Source organism: Condylostylus longicornis, unplaced genomic scaffold (genome assembly GCF_029603195.1).
Source record: "Condylostylus longicornis isolate FDR11 unplaced genomic scaffold, ASM2960319v2 ptg000004l, whole genome shotgun sequence".
Taxonomy (NCBI): Eukaryota; Metazoa; Arthropoda; class Insecta; order Diptera; family Dolichopodidae; genus Condylostylus; species Condylostylus longicornis.
Window position 1 is genome coordinate 5,455,350 of NW_026577973.1, and position 22,787 is coordinate 5,478,136.

General features: G+C 22.9%; 1 protein-coding gene across 1 annotated transcript in view; it reads left to right on the forward strand.

Moving 5' to 3' along the window:
- LOC129612662 (protein turtle homolog A) overlaps positions 1 to 22,787 on the forward strand; it is a 116,745-nt gene that overhangs the window by 27,250 nt on the left and 66,708 nt on the right. The window contains exons 4-7 of the mRNA XM_055526373.1: positions 8,521 to 8,631; positions 10,457 to 10,660; positions 11,966 to 12,117; positions 12,372 to 12,516. Of these exons, the coding sequence (XP_055382348.1) occupies positions 8,521 to 8,631; positions 10,457 to 10,660; positions 11,966 to 12,117; positions 12,372 to 12,516 (612 nt within the window). The remainder of the gene's footprint in view (positions 1 to 8,520; positions 8,632 to 10,456; positions 10,661 to 11,965; positions 12,118 to 12,371; positions 12,517 to 22,787) is intronic.

Below are 22,787 nucleotides of genomic sequence, written 5' to 3' on the forward strand. Positions count from 1 at the left end.
TTCTTTTCTATTTTTATAATTTAGAGAAATGAAATTTGCAGAGTATTAGAGCAAGGACATGAAAATTATTATAAAAATGTTTTATCTATGCAAAATGTTTACAATTACACAATACATATACATAATATATTGTGAATGGTTGTGTGTTCTAATATAAATACTTCAAAATTTTTATTATATTGTATAGCAAGAGCAATATCAGCAAATGAGTATACATTATATATAAGTATTTTGTATGTCATTTACGTATTCTATTTCATTTTATACAATTTATAAATTTCTCTATTCTTCTATTCTTTAATGTTTTTAGTTTCCCTTTATACATTTTTTTATTAAAGAGAATAAATTGTATATATTTCAAATTTCAATTAGTCTTAGAATATTAGAATTTGTAAAATGTTACACTATGGACATAATTATAATAAAAATGGAAAAAAAAAACAGGAAAATAAATAGAAAAAAGAAATATAAAAATTTTAAAGCAAAACTGAAATTTAATTCAATTTTTAATATATACAAATATACATATATAAGGGAGGAGGTCGAATATAAAAATAAAAATAATTAGTATTATTAAAATGTTGCAAATAATACTTATGTAACTAATGGTATCACTTAAGTCAATTACAAAATTTAAGAAAAGCAAAGCACAAAATATATTTAAGTAGACAAAATTTTATTAAAGAGAAAAATATTAAACTTTTTGTTCTAAGGTAAAACAAGTAAATTCAATGTTAGTAATATTAGGAATAGAAAATTTAAAAGGAAAGTTTTAGTATTAAGGGCAGAAGTATGTTTTAAAAGTAAGTATTAAGTGAAATTTAAATTATTACATTGATTATTTTGATCAACAAAAGAAAATAATTTTGGAATTTATTAAATAATTTAAAGCTGAACTGTTAATTTTCTAAATTTAGACTAGTACCTATCAGAAGTTTGATAATTAGAGTATTTACAATATTAAGCGAGATTAAAAATAGTTTCTAACAATAGTTAAACCTATAAACCTCTTATTTATCTTACTTTAACGTATGATGGTATTTTAAAGTAGAAATCCTTATTCGCAAAGTTTTTCTCTTATAGAAGTCAAGTTCAATTGAAAACTATTAAATTAAATTTACACATTTACAGTTATATCAAGTTAAAAATTTTGCATATTTATTAATAATTTTGGTTTTGTACTTATAGGATAATTATATAAGTGTTTTCTCGCGAAATGATCACTAATAATTGTAATTGCACGTTAATTTTCATTTTTCCATATTATTTCAGTAATTCATATATTATACATATTTAAGAATATGAAGAAATGCTACCAGTTTCAAAAACTATTAATAATATGCCAACGGGATCAGCCAATTTTAAATAACGCTAAAATTGTTATTTAATTTCATAGTAATTACAGCGAAACTTGTTAAAGGTGGTCAAAGGTGCTACACGGTCAAAATTATAATGAAAATTTTCAAGTATTATGTTATACATATATATGTTTATCTTTTTTTAAACAGATTTTCTTCTCTTTCTCAAACAAAATTGTGTGAAATTTAAAACGGAACAAAAGACTTAGCGGCATTGTCAGGTTAAAAGTAAAAATTAATCTAATTTTCTAAAAAAATTTTGCGGCCTTCATGTGAGAACAATAATTACCAAAATATTGTGCACTTTCCGCTTCTTTTCATCAATTGCAGGTTTCTCTCAAAAGTCTGACTTTAACAAGCTGGCTATATAGTTGATTGTATCTGAGATATTCGGAAACAATAATATGATCATTTCAACTGTTCAGTAATTTTGGTTTATATGAATTAAAATATTTTTTGTTGAAATGCTGTTAAAATGTTTAGCAAGAAAAAATATGAAAAAAATTTAAATTTCAAAAAGCACACATGTAACTATTGTTGTTATTTTGAATATCAATTGTCACATTGAATTTAAAATAAAAATAGAACGTTTAAAGTTTCGATTTAATACAAATTTTAATTTCCCTTTGATTTTACAGCCTAAGAAGGAAATTTTACTTCCTTTGCTTCTTTTTTGTATACGAAAAATCTGCAAGAACATTTTTTTTTTAATTTGTGTATTTAATTCTCTACTAATACGGAAAAATACACAATGTTTCAGAATAATCTTTTTTAATCATTTTTCTGACGAGGAAATTTTGTATTAATATTATTTAATAAAAAGCTATTTTTCCCCCAAGCACTACCTTTAAATTGTGCTTTAATATTAAAAATTTCTATAAAGTTATTGCGTCATCTAATAATACACGTGTGTAAAAATATTGTTGTTAAATCTTTCTAGAAGACAAAAAAATTTTTCACAAAAACATTTCAAAAAAAAAATTTGAATTTCTTTTTGATAGAAAAAAAAAATCTTATAATTCTACAAAAAAAATCGAAAAATATATAAAAAATATTAAAATAATCTATTGAAATTTTCTTGTTAAAAAATTCAACATCTTATAATTTATTTTACTTTAATTAAATAATTCATTTCAGTGTTATATAAAGAAAAATTAGAAAAACCCACTTTCACTTCCCTCTCAAAATTAAACAAAAAGAACAACGAATACTAGAATAAAAAACAATCAGAACATAAAGTTAATTATGGAATCCTAAAATGTCTTAATTCAAATAAAATTTCATTTTTTAAATAAAATTCCTACATTATACTTTTGTTATTTTTTTCTCTTGTTTTTGAAAATTAAATACAAAACTGGGGGTTGGAAATTTCTAAAGCTAACATTATTCACTTTTTTACCTTATAATTTTATCTCTTAACTACCAAGTATTAATTTTTTTTTTATTCCTTCTACAATATGATTCTGTAGAAAAAAATTCCTTTCGAATTCAAAATGTTATACAAATATAACTTTATGTCTGATTACTATGATATATAAATGTAGAGGTAGGTGCTTTTCTATCTTAAACCTCAAATATTCTGGTTAGAAAAAGACAGATAGTTCAATTAACGGAGAAAAAGAAAACACAAACGAAAAGAGAAAACAAGAAGAGAAAAACATACCTTATGATAGCTTCGACATTTGGTTAGTTCTTTATTATGCACGGAATACAAGAATATTATTGTGAATACTTAAATTGAGAAAAATTATAATTGTCCTATCACGAGGCTATTTCGATGGACATGTTATGAATTTCAATTAAAAGACCCATTATGTATATACATATATAGACAGATAGGCTGATAACGTTATTTAGGTATGTAAGAACATGATGATGTAATATGTTTATTTTGTATATATGTAAGTGCGTTTAAATCATAAAGAAGATCATAAAAAGAAGTGAGAAGAACCAAAAATAAATTTTCTTCATTTTGAATATGAATAATTTTCATTTTTATTTCTCGTCTTCTTGTTTTGTCTTATTTAACCATATGAACACAAGATGTCATCTGTTACTCTGAAGTCTACAGAATTTTTTTTTTCCATTTTTATTTTGTTTGTCATGCCGTTTTTAATTTTCCTTCATACACTGATGCGCCGAATTTGGAAATTTTTTTCTTTCTTTTCCTCCTCCCGCTTAGAGCATAAAAACAAAAAAATTAACGATGAAACATATTTTATATAACGGTAATAACATAAATATAAGTTTAATACGACATTCTATGTGTGTACTACACATTTAAGCGTCTTTGAAAGTTGAAGGTTGCCAGAAAATTAAATACCAAAAACAAATGGAGATTAAGAGAAAATAATGTTTCTTATCTAACGTACATATTGCTGATATATCAAAATATATATGGAAAATGTACGTTGACTAATTATACCTTAGTGTATCATAATAATAATAATAACATTATAATAATGATAAGCATAATAATTTTCAAAGTCCTTTAAGCAATAAATTGTATTCCTTCAAGGTTAAAATATTCAAAAAATAAATAAGTATATAATATAATATAATTATTTATAAAAGGCAATATTATCGAGAAATAGAATAATTTTATAGTTAATTTTTAATTTTTACCATGTAATTACATTTAATTCATGATATATACAAAAAGATTTTATGCTCACGATATACTTATTAAATATTGTTAAAATACGGAAATCAAGGAAAAAATAAAATATTAGATATTTATACCTGTTATTTTATACCTGAGCTTGAAGGAATTTATGTACTTACATACATAGAACTTCATTAATAAAATACATAGTCTGTTAACAGAATTCCATTCATATATTCTATGTTTTACAGCAATTACGTAAGCAAACTTGTTCATATTACATAATATTGAAATTTTGAATTATTTAAACTCGATTAGGCAATTTTATATAAAAGGATGTATTTGGAATAGTCTGAGTTTTTCAATTCTTTTAATGAGATCTACTCATAAGCTTGAAAAAAATTAATACTGATTAATCAGAAAAAAATTTTTAAAGAAAATCAACTCCTTCTACCAGCTTTTCTATGGAACATTTTCAAACAAATTGTTCAGTAGTGCACAATTTTAAAAATTCTATCAATTAATGTACGTACGAACTGAGACTCCAATAGTATTTTACTTTTCGTTTATTTCTTAGAATTCTATTTGTTTAGTTGTTCTTACCAGAAGTTTAATATAAAACCATCATACTTAAAAATTTAAGTTCTAACATTAATACCTGTTAGGTAGAAATCAAATAATTCTGTACACTTATTTCTAAATGACATGTTGATTGGAAATTAAAATTAATAAAATACTGAGATGGCTTTTAAGGAAACGAAAAAGTTTTCGTCCAAAGAATGTTTTATTATTAACTAATTTAATTGATTTTTTTCCCGTTAATATAGTTCTGTAATGTTAAATGGAAGGAGTATTATTATTATATTAAACAATTGAATTTTATGAAAATTTACTCTGTATTACGAAGAAGCTCACATTGCGCACAAAAATGTAAATTACGGTTACGGTAAAAATGTATATTCGGTTTTAAATTAAATTCAATTAGAAAAAATTTATAAAAGAAATGGATCGCTTTAAATATTTTTTTTTAGAATTTTAAAACGCATTGAGAAGTTTTAAGAAAATTATTGAAAAACTCACATTTGTACGTACTTTCACGGATTGTTATTGTTTTTCAACTCACCCAAATGTTTGTCCAATAAAATTTAATTATTCGGCTGTAAAGTTCATTTCTTTCCAATAAATAAAAAATTCTCTTTCATTCCTGTTTTTTTTTCTTCTTTTTTTTAGTTTACTCCTTAAAGTCACTTTGGAGAATGAAAACCTTTACAATATGATAGCAAGATTTTTAATTTATCTTTAAAGTGTCATATGGCAACTCCAATTAAAAGAACCATACTTTTTTTTGAATTTTATTTCTTTTTATATTCCTTAATTTTTTTTATATTCCTGTTATTCCTTTACTCTTCTGCTTTGTCTATACTTTAATTTTCTTTTTATTCTTTTTTATTTATTTAAATATTAAAATATATTTAAAATGAAAATGTAAATGGAATTTGCACACTTTGTTAAAACGTCCAATTTACGTGTCACAACATAAAATGTGAGTTGAAAAACAAAAATGTAATATAAAAATAAAAAACAATTTATTAAAAAAACAGCAAAAACAGGAATAAAAATAAAAAGGATATATTCAGGATGAAACCTTACAACTTTAACATTTTAATACTAGTGTAGATGAAAATCAGTAAAAAAATAAAAAAAAGAAAGAGAAAAAACTGAACTGAAAAAAAACAGAATTTTTTTCTGTGTCGTCCTTATTTTGATTATGATGATAACATCAAGAGTTCGTTTAATTTTTTTGTTTTTACTGTCTTTTTTTTTTTTTGTGTTTTAACATGACCAGGATCAGGATGCAATGAGGTGGTAAGGTAATCTAAAAACTTGTTATTTTTGTTCTTACTTTTTTTAATGTAATTTTGTACCTTTACCAAGTGACGTTTTTTGTTATTTACTCATATATGTATATAAGTTCATATATATATACATATATGTATACATAAACATTAGTAGATTTTTTAGGGAAATTGAAATAAGGAAGGAAAGGATAGTTTTTCTCTGAAGCAGATACAAAAATACAGCTCAGCAGATTGAGGGTTCATTAGAAAAACTCTGATTTTTTTTCTAAAAATTTTTTCCTCTTTTCCTTTATTTTTATTTTATTTTCTTGTTATCATTTAAGTTGTGTATTTAAAATATATATAAATATATATATTATATAATATCCTTCTAATATTATCATAATATAAAATGGAATAGATTAGCATTGAATTGAAGTATAAAATGAGAATCATTTCTAATGAGGATGCAAATTATCCTAAGTGATGACGACGAGTAATATTGTAAACGAACGATATAATAATATAATAAGTGTAATAATGTTACGAAGCTAATGTGAGGACATTAAGAAATTTAATATTTTATCAAGATTTTAATAATGAAAAAAAAAACAAGGACATTTATTTATTATACATACAAATATACATATAATTAGTATATTATGATTATTATATGCAAGAATAATTTTATTATTTTAAGCACCTATTTTGAAATTAGAGAAACAGCTTACATCATTTAGTAGAAGAGAAACATAATTTTTAAAATACTTTAATATTTTAATTTTAATTCAAGACAATTTCCTGAGTTGAATGAATTTTTTTGGCTTGGATTCTGCTCTTGTTGTATTTTCCCTTTATGTTTTATTAAAAATATCTCAATCATGTTTAAAAATGCTAAAGATAATATAAAATTTCTCTCGAATATGTAGATATTATTTTGGAGAATTCAGGGAATCCATAAGAAAATGTTTAATTTATTAATCTGCCACATCTTTTCAGTGACACTTTTAAGTGATGTTAAAAATATCAAAACAATTAAAATTAATACAAGCCTTAAGGAATTTATATTTCACCTTGATATTTCATGTATATCCTTTTATAATTTCATTTTCGATGTTATCTACAAGTGCTACCGCTGGTGCGAAAATATTTCCATTGCATGTCCGACAGACATGAATATTTGAGGTGACGCGATGGACATTCTCATCACCTCACTGGTGTAATACTTTTACAATTAATTTCAGTTATAAAAATTAATAAAAATTTTTTTACTTCAACAAAGATTTATGAAAATTATTTTTTTCATTATTATTATTCTCATTATTGCATGTTTTAAAATTTCAATAGTGAATTTTCAAGCATAAATTTAAGGAAAGAATGTATTCACTTATATTTTACGTTGTCCTTATGTCCACAATCAGTACATTTAATGGTGATTGCAGTAAAAATGGCTGACTTGACAAATATTATAAACGTCAATAATGAATAAAGTCATATGGCTCCATTTCATCACTATTATTCAACTTCAGCCATCTTGCCATTTTTTCTTTTTGAACTTTTTAGTGCCTTGCTTACAAATTAAAATCACCACATTGCTTATGCCATAGCATTTTTAAGTATACATGTAAATTTGATTTGGTCTTCTTAAAAAGAAATAAGTTCATATACTCATTTGCATATCAAAATTGAAAAACAAACAGAAAAAATAGTGCAAAAAAATATTAAAGCGTTAAGAAAGCATAGTAATGCAAAAGGTTACCAAGTTTCTCATTAATTATTCTTTACTTTAAAGTTATAATTTCTTTTTAATAAATTTTAATTACTTTTTACCCTTTGAACTTTCTGTGTGCTCTTATATTTTATCACAAAATATTATTATTTATACATAAGAAAAAAATAATAATAATAATAATAATCATTCAAGAACTTTCTTTATTAAAATTAATGAAATTCATATTTACATTATAACCTTGAAAAATTCAAAAGGACCAAGAAAATCTTTTTATAAAATTATTACCCAATTATTTGCTTCTGTGATTTATATGTACATATTTTATATGAAAATTATGAAACATTTCGAATACAGTTATAAATATGTATATATGTGCATAAAAAAAAAGTAAAGTAAAAAAATAATTATGACTTTTTAGTTATTCTTACTTACATTGCGTTATTGTCGCCGCCTACTCATTGAAAATTTCTTTATACTTAATATTTTGTTCTTTGGTAACCAGAAATTTATTGACCTAAAAAATCATTACTGTATTTATAAATATTTAAATACTCTCTGAGAATTCAAGGACATTTCTTCTCTTTTTTAATTTCATTTCAAAATTCAACAATCAAGAAAAAAAAGTATTAACAAAATAATATTTCGAGTACATCCATTTGAAATATTAAAAAAACGAAAAAAAAAAAAACAAAATAAATTTGATTATCGTTTCAGCAAAATTATCATTAAAAATTTAAATAAACAAGAAAAAAAAAATTTTAATTTAAACAAAAGGTAAATAAACCACTTTAAAAGAAAGGAAAATAACTTATAATAAGCAAAGTTTACAAAACATTTATGAAATAAAATAAAAAAACTGAATAACAAATACACCCAAACGTATTATTTATTCATATATGAATTTTCTTCGAATTTTCTTAAACAAAAAGAGTGCTGAAAAAATTTTACCTTTTTTTTTCTAATTTTTCCATTTTTCTTTTTTTTCAGTACCTCCTGAGAGGCCAATAATTTTTGATGCAAAACGGCATGAAAAAGCAAAAACAGTAGAGGCATATAATGAAGGAAGTGATGTGGTACTGATTTGTGAAGTTCATGGAGGTAAGTAAGAATCATGAAGGTGTCTTTCTGTTTTTCTTTTCTTTTTTTATAAAAATTATAAATATTAAAAGTTGTTATGAAAATGCAAATCAAAAAAATATTTACCAAACCATAAAATCTAAATATTATGAATATTACATTTAATCGGGTGGATTTTAAAAATTTTAACATTGAAATGAAATTAAAAATTTTTTTTTAATTTGAATTTCTAAAATATTTTGAAGTTTTTATTAAATTTTCACTAATTAATTTTTGCTTTCTAGATAATATCTACAAATTTCGTTTGGTAACGAATGATCTTAGGTTTTATGAAAATGTTCGTGATATTACTTTGCAAATTATTGTTGAAAAGTACTCAAAAATTTGTAAGCTTTATATGTACCTAAGTATAGCTAAGCAATAACAATGTGCTTATTTCTTTTAATATATTCTTTATAAAAATGAACAAAAATATTTTTTTCTCTATAATATTAGAGAAAAGATAATAAAACGAGTCGTAGTAGAAAAGCCATAATTAAAAATTATTTACAATGAATCTTTATAGTTGGCATTAAACAATTTAAGTCGTTCTTTTGATATTTTCCATTAACATGCTAACTTACTACTCTGACTTCACCCATCTTTTCTACTGTTGCATGAAAAAAATTTCTATTTCATTGTCGAGAAGTTTTCCAATATTTGTAAAATGATATATTTTTTCTCTTTTTAATTCTCTTAATAAAGAACTCCTGAATAAATTTATTTATGAGCTAAAACATTCAATTTTAAATTTTCTTATGCAAAACAATATATTGATTCCAGAATATTACTTCTCTTAAATATAAAATAAAAGCTTCAAAAAAATAAAAATTCGAAAAGTCCACTAAATGTTTTAATGTCAGCAGATACACGTACAGAGTTACGTGTATATAAAATAAAAATATATTAATGTTTGTTTTGAAATTAGTATAAATGTTCCCTTTCCACCAAATAAAATTAATTCTCATATTTTATCGAAATTTCATTATAAATCTCATATGCAAATTCCCATAAAACTATAGTTTATTAAGTTTCAATATGTAGGTATAACACAAATTTTAAATACAAATACTCACAAATATAAATATACAAAAAAATTTTATATAGGTACATAAATTAAATAAATAATTTGAAAAATTGTACTTCACGATACATTTATTTATTTATTTTCTAAAAATAATTTTAAATCGAAACAAATTATTTTAATTTTAAAATAACAGCAATTGTTGCTATACAAATCCTTTTTATATAATGTATATACATATATAGTTAATCAGCAATTATTAATGAATTGAAACAGTCACGATATTTAAATTATTCCATTCTAAATTATTTTAAATGCACATACCTATAATATAAGGTCACATCTGATATAATAATGTATTTGTATATGAGCAAAATTTTTGTTAATTTTATTATCAAAATAATCCTTTTATTTTATTCCTCCATATATTTCAAATTAAATAAAATATTGCCTGTATTATATATGTAGGTTGTGTTATTCTATAGACTTACAACTATATTTCTACATGATATATTATTATTAACCACCTACTTATTCACATATAAAATATTGTGTACGCAAAAATTAATATATTCTGGCATTCTAATTTTATCCTTATACCAAATTTACAAGCTTATATTAATGTTTATATACATATGTGTGGATAAAATAACACAATATTAAATTGGGAACATAATTTTTGTATAATAGTATAAAATTACTCATAATTTTTTATAAAATGTTTTTATTTATTTTGTTTGTTTTCTTTTGGTAATTTGTTTTTGTCTTTTTTATATTATTTAGGTCGACCGCGTCCAAATGTTACCTGGTATTTAGATAATACAGTTATAGATGAATCATTCGAGCATAAACCAGATGGTACAACGGTGAATCATTTATCATTTCCAAATATTGGACGTCAACATTTAGATTCACGTTTAGTATGCATGGCCAGTAATACAAATTTAACACCACCGAATAGTAAAGTTGTGATTTTGGATGTAAATCGTAAGTACATACATTTGCATGTATATAAATATTTAATATATAATACGGAAGTGTGTTCATAATTAAATAATTTACAGTATGAAAGGTTTCTATGGTGTCTTATCTCCTCGAAATTATTTTCAAAGAAAATGTTTTTGAAAGCAATTCTAAATATTTAAAAATTTACATTAATAAGAATTTTAAATGTATATGAGAAAATCTTGTTGCCATTGAATAAGATAGATAATTTAAAGAATTATTTAAATCAATTCATTAAGTAAATTCATTAAAATATTTCTTTATGTAAAATCACGCTTATTTATTAAAAAATTACGTACGTAATGACATTAATAAAACAATAAATTTTGATTATCTTTTCTCATTTAAGTGGAAAGAAGTGAAGAATTTGTTTACGTAAAAAAAAAGATAAATTTCAGCACGTGTAGCAAATCAACTGAAACAACTCGTTTTATTCATTTAACAAAAATGGCCGTGCTTGTACTATATTCGCATATTTCTAATAGAAAATGGTTTTCTGTCGAATTTTTTTGTTCGTTTCCAACAAAACTGTTTCTTCAATCCTCTTTAGCAATATTTCAATTTTGCAATTAACATTTTTTTTATTTTTGTTGTCATCCTGAAAGTATGCAAAAATTATTTATTGCGTAATATATATTTTTTGTAGTATTTTTTTTTCACAAATGTTGCACTTTATTTAACCTCTGGCTTGACTTAATAATTTTGACATTGACAATAAAATAACAATTAAAATGGTGAATAAACTGTATAGAATTTTTTCATACCGCATTTTTTAAGTCACTCACCAATTTACTTCCTAAAGAACGTATGCAAAATCACTTAACAATACTATGTTTTTCGGAATAGAAATTTTATTATAAAATTAATTGGAAACATTAAAAATTTTATTAATTCAAATAGGAAGAGCACAAAAACCAACATTTTCCTGATTAACAAAAAAATTTAATATACGATAGAATAATAATTTTTTTTTGTGTATTATTAATTATTTACATTTTGAAATAAAAATTAATTAATTTGAAAAATTTTATCATTCTTCCATCAACTAATATCAAACAGAATAACTAGTTATTTTTGTTTAATCAATGAAATTTTCAAAATAATTATTGTTTTTTTTTTTTTTTTTTAAAAAAGAAAGTTTTTTTTATCGTGTTTTATTCTTAAAACAAATAAAACTTTAATTTAAAAAAAAAAATTTTCAATATCCTTTTCTACTTAGTTTTCTTTTCTCTTTGTAATCTCTTATTATTTTTACTGTTTTAAAATTTTGTTTTTGTTTATTTACAGTTAAACCAATCGCTGTACATATTTTAACAAAAGAGAAATTCGTTTCGGCAGAAAGAACTTATGATATTGAATGTAAAAGTTCAGGCTCGAAGCCAGCTGCAATGATCACTTGGTGGAAAGGAAATAAACAAATTAAAAGACTGGCAAAAAATGTGAGTTTTTCTTTTTGCTTTTTTATCCAACTCAAGTTGTTTTTGTTTTTTTTTTGTTTGTAATTTTTATTTACTATCAAAGAAAAAAGAAATGATATTTCCTTTAAAACAATAAACAAAAGAGAAAAATAAAAGCAAAAGTAAGCAAAAATTTTACAACTTTTAAATCAAAGAAAATTCTAATTTGAAAACCATTTTGAAATATTTTTCTTGCTATAATTTCCTGATTTTTTTCTTCCTTTGTTTATATATAGTTTTCAGAACCAGACAATCAATCTTTAAGTATTTTGACATTTACACCAACAAAAGAGGATGATGGAAAATATTTGACTTGTCGAGCTGAGAATCAATTCATTCCAAGTAGTGACATTGAGGACAAGTGGCGGCTAGTTGTACATTGTAAGTATTTTTTTTTTATTTTAATTTTTAATATACAATATACATATATATTAAATACTTCGATATAAGTACAATACTAATATAAGTACACTTACTTTAATCGTGTTTTATGTATACCTATAATATAGCTATAGTCCTTTTTTTATCTTCGGGTTATTCTTTGAAAAATATCCTGACCAAATGAAAATTTTTCCTTGTTTTGTCTTCAGATTTAAGAAATTCATTAAATTCATTAGAAGAAAGAGAAGTAAGACAGATAGAAATGAAATTAACCTAATTTTCTTTCTTAAAAAAATAGAACGACAAGACAATAGTAAAAACTTTCTACTATAACAGGAATTTTCTTGTTAAATGTTAAGAGAGAATTCGAAGAAAAAAAATTACGTCAGTTTCATTTTCGCAATTTCTTTATTTATTTATATATGTATATATATATATTTTATTTTTTATTTAGGTTCTTAAACTATTTTAATTTTTTTGAAATATTTGTGGATATTACAATTGTATATATATATATTCTTATAATACTAAAGTATAAGATGATGAGCTATATTTTATTTTCATACCTACAAACATAATATACATAGCTACATTTTTAAAATTCAAGATGGAAATGGTATATAGTTAATTTTCTTTAATTATTTATATATAAAAATTTATCCAAATGTCTCAAGTAGCAATTAGGTTTCTTTAAATTTTTATTTTTTCCTAAAATGTCCTTCTTAAAAAAGAAAGTAACAATTTTTTTTTTTCCTATTTTTATGCAATTTATATGTATATAATATAACAGTAGACAAGGGACATGTCAGGACAGATGGTTATAAATTGTAAAAATTAATGAAAGGATACTTTTTTCTCAACTTGTTTTTTCGTATATATATATATGTATATGTATAGAGATAATTAAAAAAGGATACTCTTATTAGAGCAAAAGTAAAATAAAAGACAAAATAAAACTCACCATCTTAATTAAATCAAAAAAAAGAAAGAAAAAATACTTAATAAAAGTATTTTTATAGAATAAAGTGCCCGTACTTTAAAGATATTTTTTGACAGCTTATAAAAATTAAATAACAAAATTTTTTATTTCATCGTAAGTACTTACACTATTTTTAATTAATTTTTAAACATTAAGTATGGCAGAAGTATATTTTATGTTTTTAAGATTGAGGTTAAAATAGTTATTGTATGTAACGAACTAAATTGAATTACTTAAGTTAATTATGCAATTGAAATTTAAAAAAAAAAAAACACCCTTTTTATTTTTAATTTTATTTCAATTATACAAGTAGTAAAAAGAATTTTTAAATATTTCTTCCCTGTTAAAATTGTTTTGAAACATTTGATTGCAATATTTCAAAGTTCATTTGAAAAATGTGTTTTATAGTGGATATTAAAAATTAAAGGATTTGAAAATTACTTTTAAAAATATTTTCACTTTTAATAAAAAGTAATTTAAATTTTGATTGTTTCACATAAAAGTGAAATACTTCTTAAAAACAAATTAAATTTAATAATATTTTGTATTAGTTGTCATTTTGCATATAAAATCTTAATTTAAATTTTTTTACAGAAAAAAATTAATATTGTAAATATTTTCTCTTAAACATTTTTTTAGCAAAACTAGTTCCGTCTTAAATTCCGCCTTAAATTCCGTCTTCAGTACTTCCATTTTTCGAACTACATTATGAACTTTTAAATATTAAATGGACGAAATATTAAATGGACTTATTTCTTTCTATATATTTATGCGTAAATGTGAATAAACTTACATACATAATTGAAAAATTGGAACTAAAGAAACTAAATGCTGAAATATTATTTAACTTTTTTTTCCTTTATTCATATATTGTTGTAAGTCAATAAAAACCAAAAAAATATGAGTTTTGTATTTTATAAAGCTTTAATGCCAATAAAATTAAAAGAAAGTTTTTATAGATATCTAACACAAGTCCAATTTCCGGAACGGTACATATAAGCACCGTCTGTCCACAGAGAAACAATGTGTCTTAGTTCGTTTGATTTTTCTTATAATTATAACGTGTGGATTATTCATCAATATTGATACAATATTGAATGCATTTCAAAGTACAATTCAAAAGAATCTGATATGGTCAAAGCATAACTAACCGCAGTGTGCATTGTTTATTTTAGTTAAAGTATTACAGAAGATTATGAAAATGCGTTTTAAATACTTCTTTACAATTTTAAGGAGACTAATAAGCTTTTAGTTAACATGCCTAGAAAAGTGTAAATTTAAGTCTTAGTATATATAGTTTCGCTCTCTGCCAAATTTGAATTCTCTGAAAAGTTTGTCAATTGGTTGCGGTAACAACCAGAACTGAAATATTAAATTTTGTAGAAAATTTATCAATAATACGGAGCTCATATTGATAAAATTTCTTGAAATAATGGTAACGTAAAAAATATAAAATTGGTCTGGTACAAAACTGATCTTTTCAAAAAATTCATACCCTCATTGTTCAAATATTAAATTTCAATCGATTTGGTTGATTATTATTCTTGATATGCGCACACATGTAAAATTGGCCTGCAAAAAGGTTCAATCCCCAACCTTTTACTTATGCTAAAACTTGATCTATTCATGACATGGCAAACACAGGTCGACAGACAAACATCTCTACAAAATAATTTATTTTGTACAACTCGCTTTCCTACCGCCGATGGTATCCGAACTTTGATGCTATCACATAACCTCCTTTAGTATACGGTCGGTAAAGTTAAAGTAAACAATAGAAAAAACTAAAATGATTTTAATGGAATGCCGTAATTAAAAGAAAATCAAGTATAAATTTTTATAAGTAACTAAAATTCATTTATAATTAATTTTAAATTCATCATATAAATAACTCTATTGGCATATGCACTTGTTAACCGGTTTTCTATTTTTAATTAAAATTTAAAAATTTTTTTTAACTTTTAACAATTGAAATCATAAAGTTATCATTAAAATTTGAAATTTCTATTCTGAAATAAATTTGTTATTTTTTAAACTTTTCCCTGAACTCTTAACATTGAATACAAAAATTCAATAATTTATTCAGTATTAAAACAACGAATATTTATAATTAAACCTTCAATAAAACCTTCTTTAACGTTTTCGCTACAAAACTTCTCTTATTCAAGCATTAAAGTTTACCTTAATTTTTTTCCACTTTTTTCTCAGAACTTTACTGAAGTAGTTGTGTTTATATACAAATAAAGTAATTCTCATCAGTTCCAAAAATAAAATAAATTATTTTCAAAATTGCTATAATTATTATTAATTATTATTTTTATTTCTTGACAACTTTAATAAAAAAAAAATTGTATTAAATTAATTTTTTTGTATAATTTTTTTCAAGTTATTTTCTTTAATTGTACAAAAAAGAAATGCCAACATAATAATTTATGTAAATATATACTTATATTTGTAAATAAATACTCATTTATACAATATTTTACAAGTTTTACCTAAAAAGATTTTTATGTAATTACCATAAATTACAGAAATTATGACCTTCAATTATAGTTTATTTAAAACTATTCAAAATATTCATGTTCGACAATTTTTAAATAATTTTCCATCTACAACTACAAAAAAAAAAACTTCATTTATTATTTATTTCTTGTTCTGTTTTTTTTATTTTCTTTGTTTTTTTTAACAAAACAATTTTTCCAAAACATTAATTTTGTTTTCCTCTTTTTTTTTTCTTGCTTTTACCAAACAAAAACTTTTGAGACAATAGGAAATTTTACCTTTAAAAATCATTTTTTTTTTCTGTCTCTCTCTCCCTCTTTCTCTCTCTATCTCTTACATTCTCATGTACTCTCACATTTAAAAACACAAAACTATTTACAGAATATAGAAAAACAAAAAACAACCCGGAATTGCAGAGCTAAAAAATAAGAAAATTATGAAAATTTTCAGAAAAAAAAAAATTATTATAGTGACCTTTAATATTACAATGCTCTTTATACTTTAAATTTTAAATAAACAAAACTTCCTAGCAATTTTAAATACGAAATAGTTTTACAATTTCCTTTTGACTTCAACAACAACTAAAACAATAAAAAAATATTAAAAAGAATTTTACAAAGTTTGAAGAAAATTTCAATGGTAAAAGATGAAAATAACAATGTAAGCCAATGCCATGCCAAAAAAATAAAATGAGAATAAAAAACAATTGACCATTGGATTTTTATTATTGAATAAATATTGTACAGGCAAAATAAAATATGAATTTAAATTTAAAAGAATCAAAAAGAAATTACAGATTACGTCACATATAAAACAATTTCGAATTTTTTCCTACATTCACATTTACGTACATACCACAAAAGTTAGAAAATTTGAATATTTATAGTGGTGACCTGAAAACCTTAAAGCTAAATGCCTAACAGACCATTATAAGTAGGTTTTTTTCAGTTGACAAAATAAAGAAAATAAATAATGTTGGATATACAAAAAAAAATTATGTGTACAAGTACATACATACCGATTTACATTAAAATGTCAGTCAACATCAAAAGAATATGAAATATCATTCATATATACATACATAATATACGAGATAACAATGATCCTGAAGAATAAAAATGGAAATTTCCTTTGAATCTCTGTTTATTTCATTTTATCTGTACCTTACTATTGTGTGCAAGAGGAAACTTGTACTAAAGAAATTTTGAAATAAAATAATTTTTTTTTTTATTTTAAATGAAAAATTACGTAATTTTTTTCTTTATAAAATTAAAAATGATAGTGTGGTGCTCTTACATATATGAATTAAATTGTCATTATACATAATATTATTATATGTATACAGAAATGTGAATGTATTCTTTTGTAATAAAATTATAGCATTTTTTAAAGAAATTTCTTGTGACACGTATGACACTTTTTCAAATAACTTGAGAATTTGTTCCATTTTATATATAGTCACATTATTGTTAATAGTTAAGATTGAAATTGATACAATTGGTGAGAGAGTTATTATAGTAAAGTAGTTCAGTTGCTACAAAGACTTAAAATTTAACCAACCCAAACAAAAAATTCCAAAGGTATTAATCTTGATTATTATAAATTCTAACTGACATAACACTAGAAACGTTGAAATGCAGAATTGCCCGCAAAATGTAATAACTAAAAACGCATATAGAATTATATGTGGAAGTGAGAGCATGACCCGATTTCATGACGGTTTCAATATTTATAACATTGCGATTTATAAATTAAAAATCTACTTTCTTCATATACAAATATGTAAAGAAATATGCTCCATAATGGGGTTTTTCTAAAAATCAATAAAAATTTTTGGATTAAAAAGTTAAAATTATTATGAAAATTATTAAAATTATTTTCAAAGAATTTAAAATTTTTTTATCAATAACATTTAAATAATTTTTCAATATTATGTACATATTTAGGTACAAAATGATAAAACATGATTTTCTATTTTCTATAGTTAATGTGGTATAAAAAATAAAAAAAAGTGTGGTTTTCTATATTTTATTCTACGAATATATTATCTATTTCCCTTTTATATAAAAAAAATAGTCAAATAAAATTATTTATTTTCCATTAATTAAACGTTTGCCAACATACAAAAATATAAATTTTTTTTAAATTCAAATATTTTTTTTTTTTAAAACACAAACATTTCTTTTTGTGGTTCTTCTAAAACTTTGTCACAATATATTTTGGGTATACCACAACACATCAATTTTAGAAATATTTGGGTCATTTGTATACAAAGTATGCATATTTATATAATATTAAAACAACCACATATATTAATTGTGTCCTATAGAAATTTTGGTTCAAAAATGTAAGTTTTTAAAATATTATCAAACATATTTGTTAAGTCTATAGTTCTGAATCATTTAACCCTTAATTTTAGCCGTGATTTCTCGTGATAATATTTTTTTGTTTACCTTTAACGAAACTCAAAACTTTTTTGTTACATAGATTTGATATAATTATGTATTTATATTGGTCATATAATGGAAAACTCATTTCATTTTTAAAATTTACACTTAAGCCTCATTTCATTGAGGCTTAAGTATGTTACTTTCAACCACATTGTATTAACGAAAACATATTCATACATAAATTAATATTAATAACATGCATTCACAAAAAGTTCACTTCCCCTAAAAATATGCAATAAATAAAGAAAAATTTAAAAGTGACATATTAAAATTGTGGAATAAAAAAGTTACTACAAAATTATCATACTTCAAACCGGTTTTTTCGATGTGAGCAATTATATCTTTTACAAAATTAAGCAGAAAATTTTAATGAACAATTTTATTAATTTTCAATTTAAGCAATTTGCCCATTTTCTTATTTTTTTCATTATCCAAAATAAAATAATAAATTATAACAAAAAGCTGTTGTTCCATCTCCCTCTTCCTATCCCAATTCGGATTATTTTGCACCCATATTTTACAATAATTTTGTGTAATATAAATTTTTATTTTATTACTTTTCATAGCAATTTTCTTAACCATTACTTCTTCATACTTTATTATTATTTTTCTTTTTTTTTGATTTTTAATTTGTGCTTTTCAACAAAATATAATTGTTAAAATATTGACGCCAAGTGGTTAACAATTAAATCCTTGGCTATCAAACAAATTTATGACTATAAAATTTCAATAAGAAAATGAAAACACGCCAACAAAAAAGTAGGCCAACCCCATCATAGACAATATTTAAAGTAACAAAAGACAGAATATTGAAATAAAAGGGGCAAAAAAAACAAAAGAACAATAAAAACAAGAAAACAAATATGTATTTTATTTAATGAGTTCATTGAAGTGAAAATAGTACTTTCAGCATTTTAGAACCCTTAAATTTTCAATAATCAATAATTTTTTATTAAGAACCGCCATGCCAGGGGTAATAACATTAATTGGATATAGCAAACTCATAAAACATGAATTATAAAAAAACAAGGAATTGGTAATAAACTGATTTTAATATACAACATAAATAATTGGCAAATGGTTTTTTTTAATGATTTTTCACAACACAATTATCTTATGAAGAGCAAAAATTGAATAACTCTTCGAGTCTTAATAACTTTTCAATAAGTTATTATAAGTCTTTCAATTAGTTTTTTATACAAGTATAGAAAACTAATTGAAAGACTTTTAATTGAAAATAAGCCCAATTTTTTTTAGCCTGATAATGAAAGCGTTTTCTACTACAACTCAAACAAAGCACAAATTGAAAGTCCCAGTATAAGTAAATATTAAATTTCTTCACCAAAAATTGATTTTGTTTTTCTAAATCTTTTAAACCAAATCTTTATTAAAATCATATTTGCAAAATGTGTGAAAGAAACTAATATAAAATTTGTTATACTATAAATTTAAAAAATCTATACTTTATTAAACAAAAGCGTTCCCGCGGTTTCCACATTTTTATTCATTTTATTATTAATTTTAATTTCCAATATTAATTTTGATTTTATGAAACATTTGCTCCAATATTTCTGTAAATAATCCATGTAGAATTCCATTGTTATATTAACTATTCCACCTTACAATATGTAAAATTAAATCAGTAAGACCGAACAAGAATAACTCATAATACCTTTGCTTTTAAAATTAATATGATTTTCAATGAAACCAGTAAAAGAAAAACTCTGATGTGGTCAGCACATAACCGACCGCATTGTGTATTGTCTAGTTAAATGAAAGTGTTACAGAATATTATAAAAATGTCTGTTAAATACTTCTTTCCAATTTTAAGGACATTAGTAAGCTTATAGTTAACATACTTAGAAAAATGTAAATTTGGCTCTTAGTAGAATTTCGCTTTGTGCTACCTGAATTCCCGGAAATGCTCGCCAGTTAGTTTCGGTAACAACCAGAACTCAAATATCAAATTTCAAGAAATTCCATCAATTCGTTCCTGAGATATGGTGAAAATATTAAATTTCAATGAAATCGGTTGATTATTTCTCTTTATATACACAAAAATGTATATTTGGCCCGTAGTAAACGTCTAGTTGCTGATGCCTGATTTCTTTCAAAATTTAGGAATTTTTGCGGACGGTCGAGCAAAGCTTATATATGAAATTTCAAGTAAATCGGTTGAATATTTTCTTCAAAATGTTCAAAAATGTAAAACAGGCCCGCTAAAGAGTGCAGTTCCCGAGGCCTGATATATCCCAAAAGTTGATCAGTCCGTACCATGGTAAATAAACTTACATATAACATTTCTTAAAAATCGGTTCAGCCGAACTTGAGATACACGCGTGCACACACAGACCGACAGACCGACAGGTCGCTAAAAATAGCTTACTTACACTTCCCTACTATGGAGAAGTGCATTCCCACCGAAAACTCGATATGCAAAATTTGTTGCCATCACATAACCTACCTATTGTTTACACAATATGGTCGGTAAAAATGTTAATGTATAACAGATGTTGTAATAATTTTATCGGACATTTATCACAAATTTTTAATGAATGTTTTATTAAAAAGGAAAAAAGGCCTTTAAAAAATTTTTAAAAATAATAGAATGAAAATTTTAAACCAAATTGAAAATAATGAACTTTTAATTGATTTTTGCCAATAAACATCATCAATGGCACAAAATTTAGAATTTGATTAAGAATAAAAGAAGGAAAAAATTTAAACACAATTTGAATTAAAGTTGCTTTGAAATATAAAAAAATTTTTTTGACTTTTATTATTTAATTTAATAAAACAATAATGAAAATTCGAAATAACTGGAAGTTGTTAAATAAAAAATGAAAAGTTTTATTAGAATTTGAAAAAAAATTCAAAAAGAACGCTTTAATGACCTAAATTCATTCGCTTCTGATTTTCCCTTTTCAACTCCTATTTTTTTTTAATTTGCAATTTTCTTTTTTTTTTTGTTTTTTACAATAATTTCATTAATTAGAGGAAAACTTTTTTTTTCGTTTTTCTTATTGTAAAGTTTCATTTTAATTACAGAATAATTTTTATTTAATTAGTTGCATAAAAACTACTCTTTAATGGCAAAAAAGAAGAACTAAATAAAAAACAAATATGCAAACAATACGGCGAAACTATAAAATTATATTTTAAAACTGATCTACTTTTTTATTCACTCTTTGTATATAGGGAACTTTAAAAAAACAAAAAAAATCAAAACAAACACTATAAATGCAATTATTAAATTTAGTTAAAATTAAATTTTAATTAAGAGAACTTAAAATAATACAGAAAAGAGTAATTTACAAACTTGATTGCTCTAATTATTGCACAGTGTAGACTAATTTATAAAATTAAAACTTGTATGACTGTTTCAGTTTCATGCCATTCTCTTATAATCTACTCTTATTCAGTATTTTAAAAGAAAAAAAAATTATGAATTCTTAACAAGATCAGCAATTTTAATTCAAAATTCTTTTGAGCAAATGTAACATACAATGTACATTTTTAGGGTAAAATTTAAGATACAGTAAGTACAGCAATGATAAGCAAAGTTTGTTGAGATCTTCATTTCGCTTTCAAGTAGAACCCATTTAGAAAAATAAGAAACCAAATATAAAATTTTAAAGTTTATGCAGACCAATTCTTTCATTTCTAAAAATCATTTAAAAAGTATTCTAAACTCAAAATTTCAGAAATTCCAAATAACAATTTTCTTTCAAGTACCAATTATTATCTACTTCTAATATAAAGCATCTAGTTATGCATTTATTTTTTTCAATAAATTTAATGATCTCATATTAAACAAGTACGATTTAACCAGATGACCTTATGTAATCTAAAACATAAAATAAAATAACAAGTACAAAAAAAATTTTATTCCCGCACAAACCTTCTAAACATCACGTAATTATTAGCCTCTTGCATCTGGAATAGAATTAATTTTAATTACAATCGTAATTTGTATTATTATTCTAAAATTTTTGCTTTCCTTAAATAAAAAATATTTAAATAATAAAATTTTTGTTTTTTAGATCATAAAAAAAAATATAATGAAATTTTTAACATTGCAAAAATTTTCATAAGATTGAAATTACTGTACCTTCTCACTCCTCTTGTATCCTATGCAATAACAAACAAATAAAAACAAAAAAAAAAGCTCTTCAAAATTTTTTGCCCATAACAAAACAAAAATATTTACAAACCACTAAAAGTAGAAAAAATGAAGATAACAAAAGCAACGTTAAAATTTTTTTTTGTTTTTCTTTATTAAAGATGACTAAAAAAATTTTTTTTTTGCTTTGGACAATAAAAATATTGACAACTTAAAA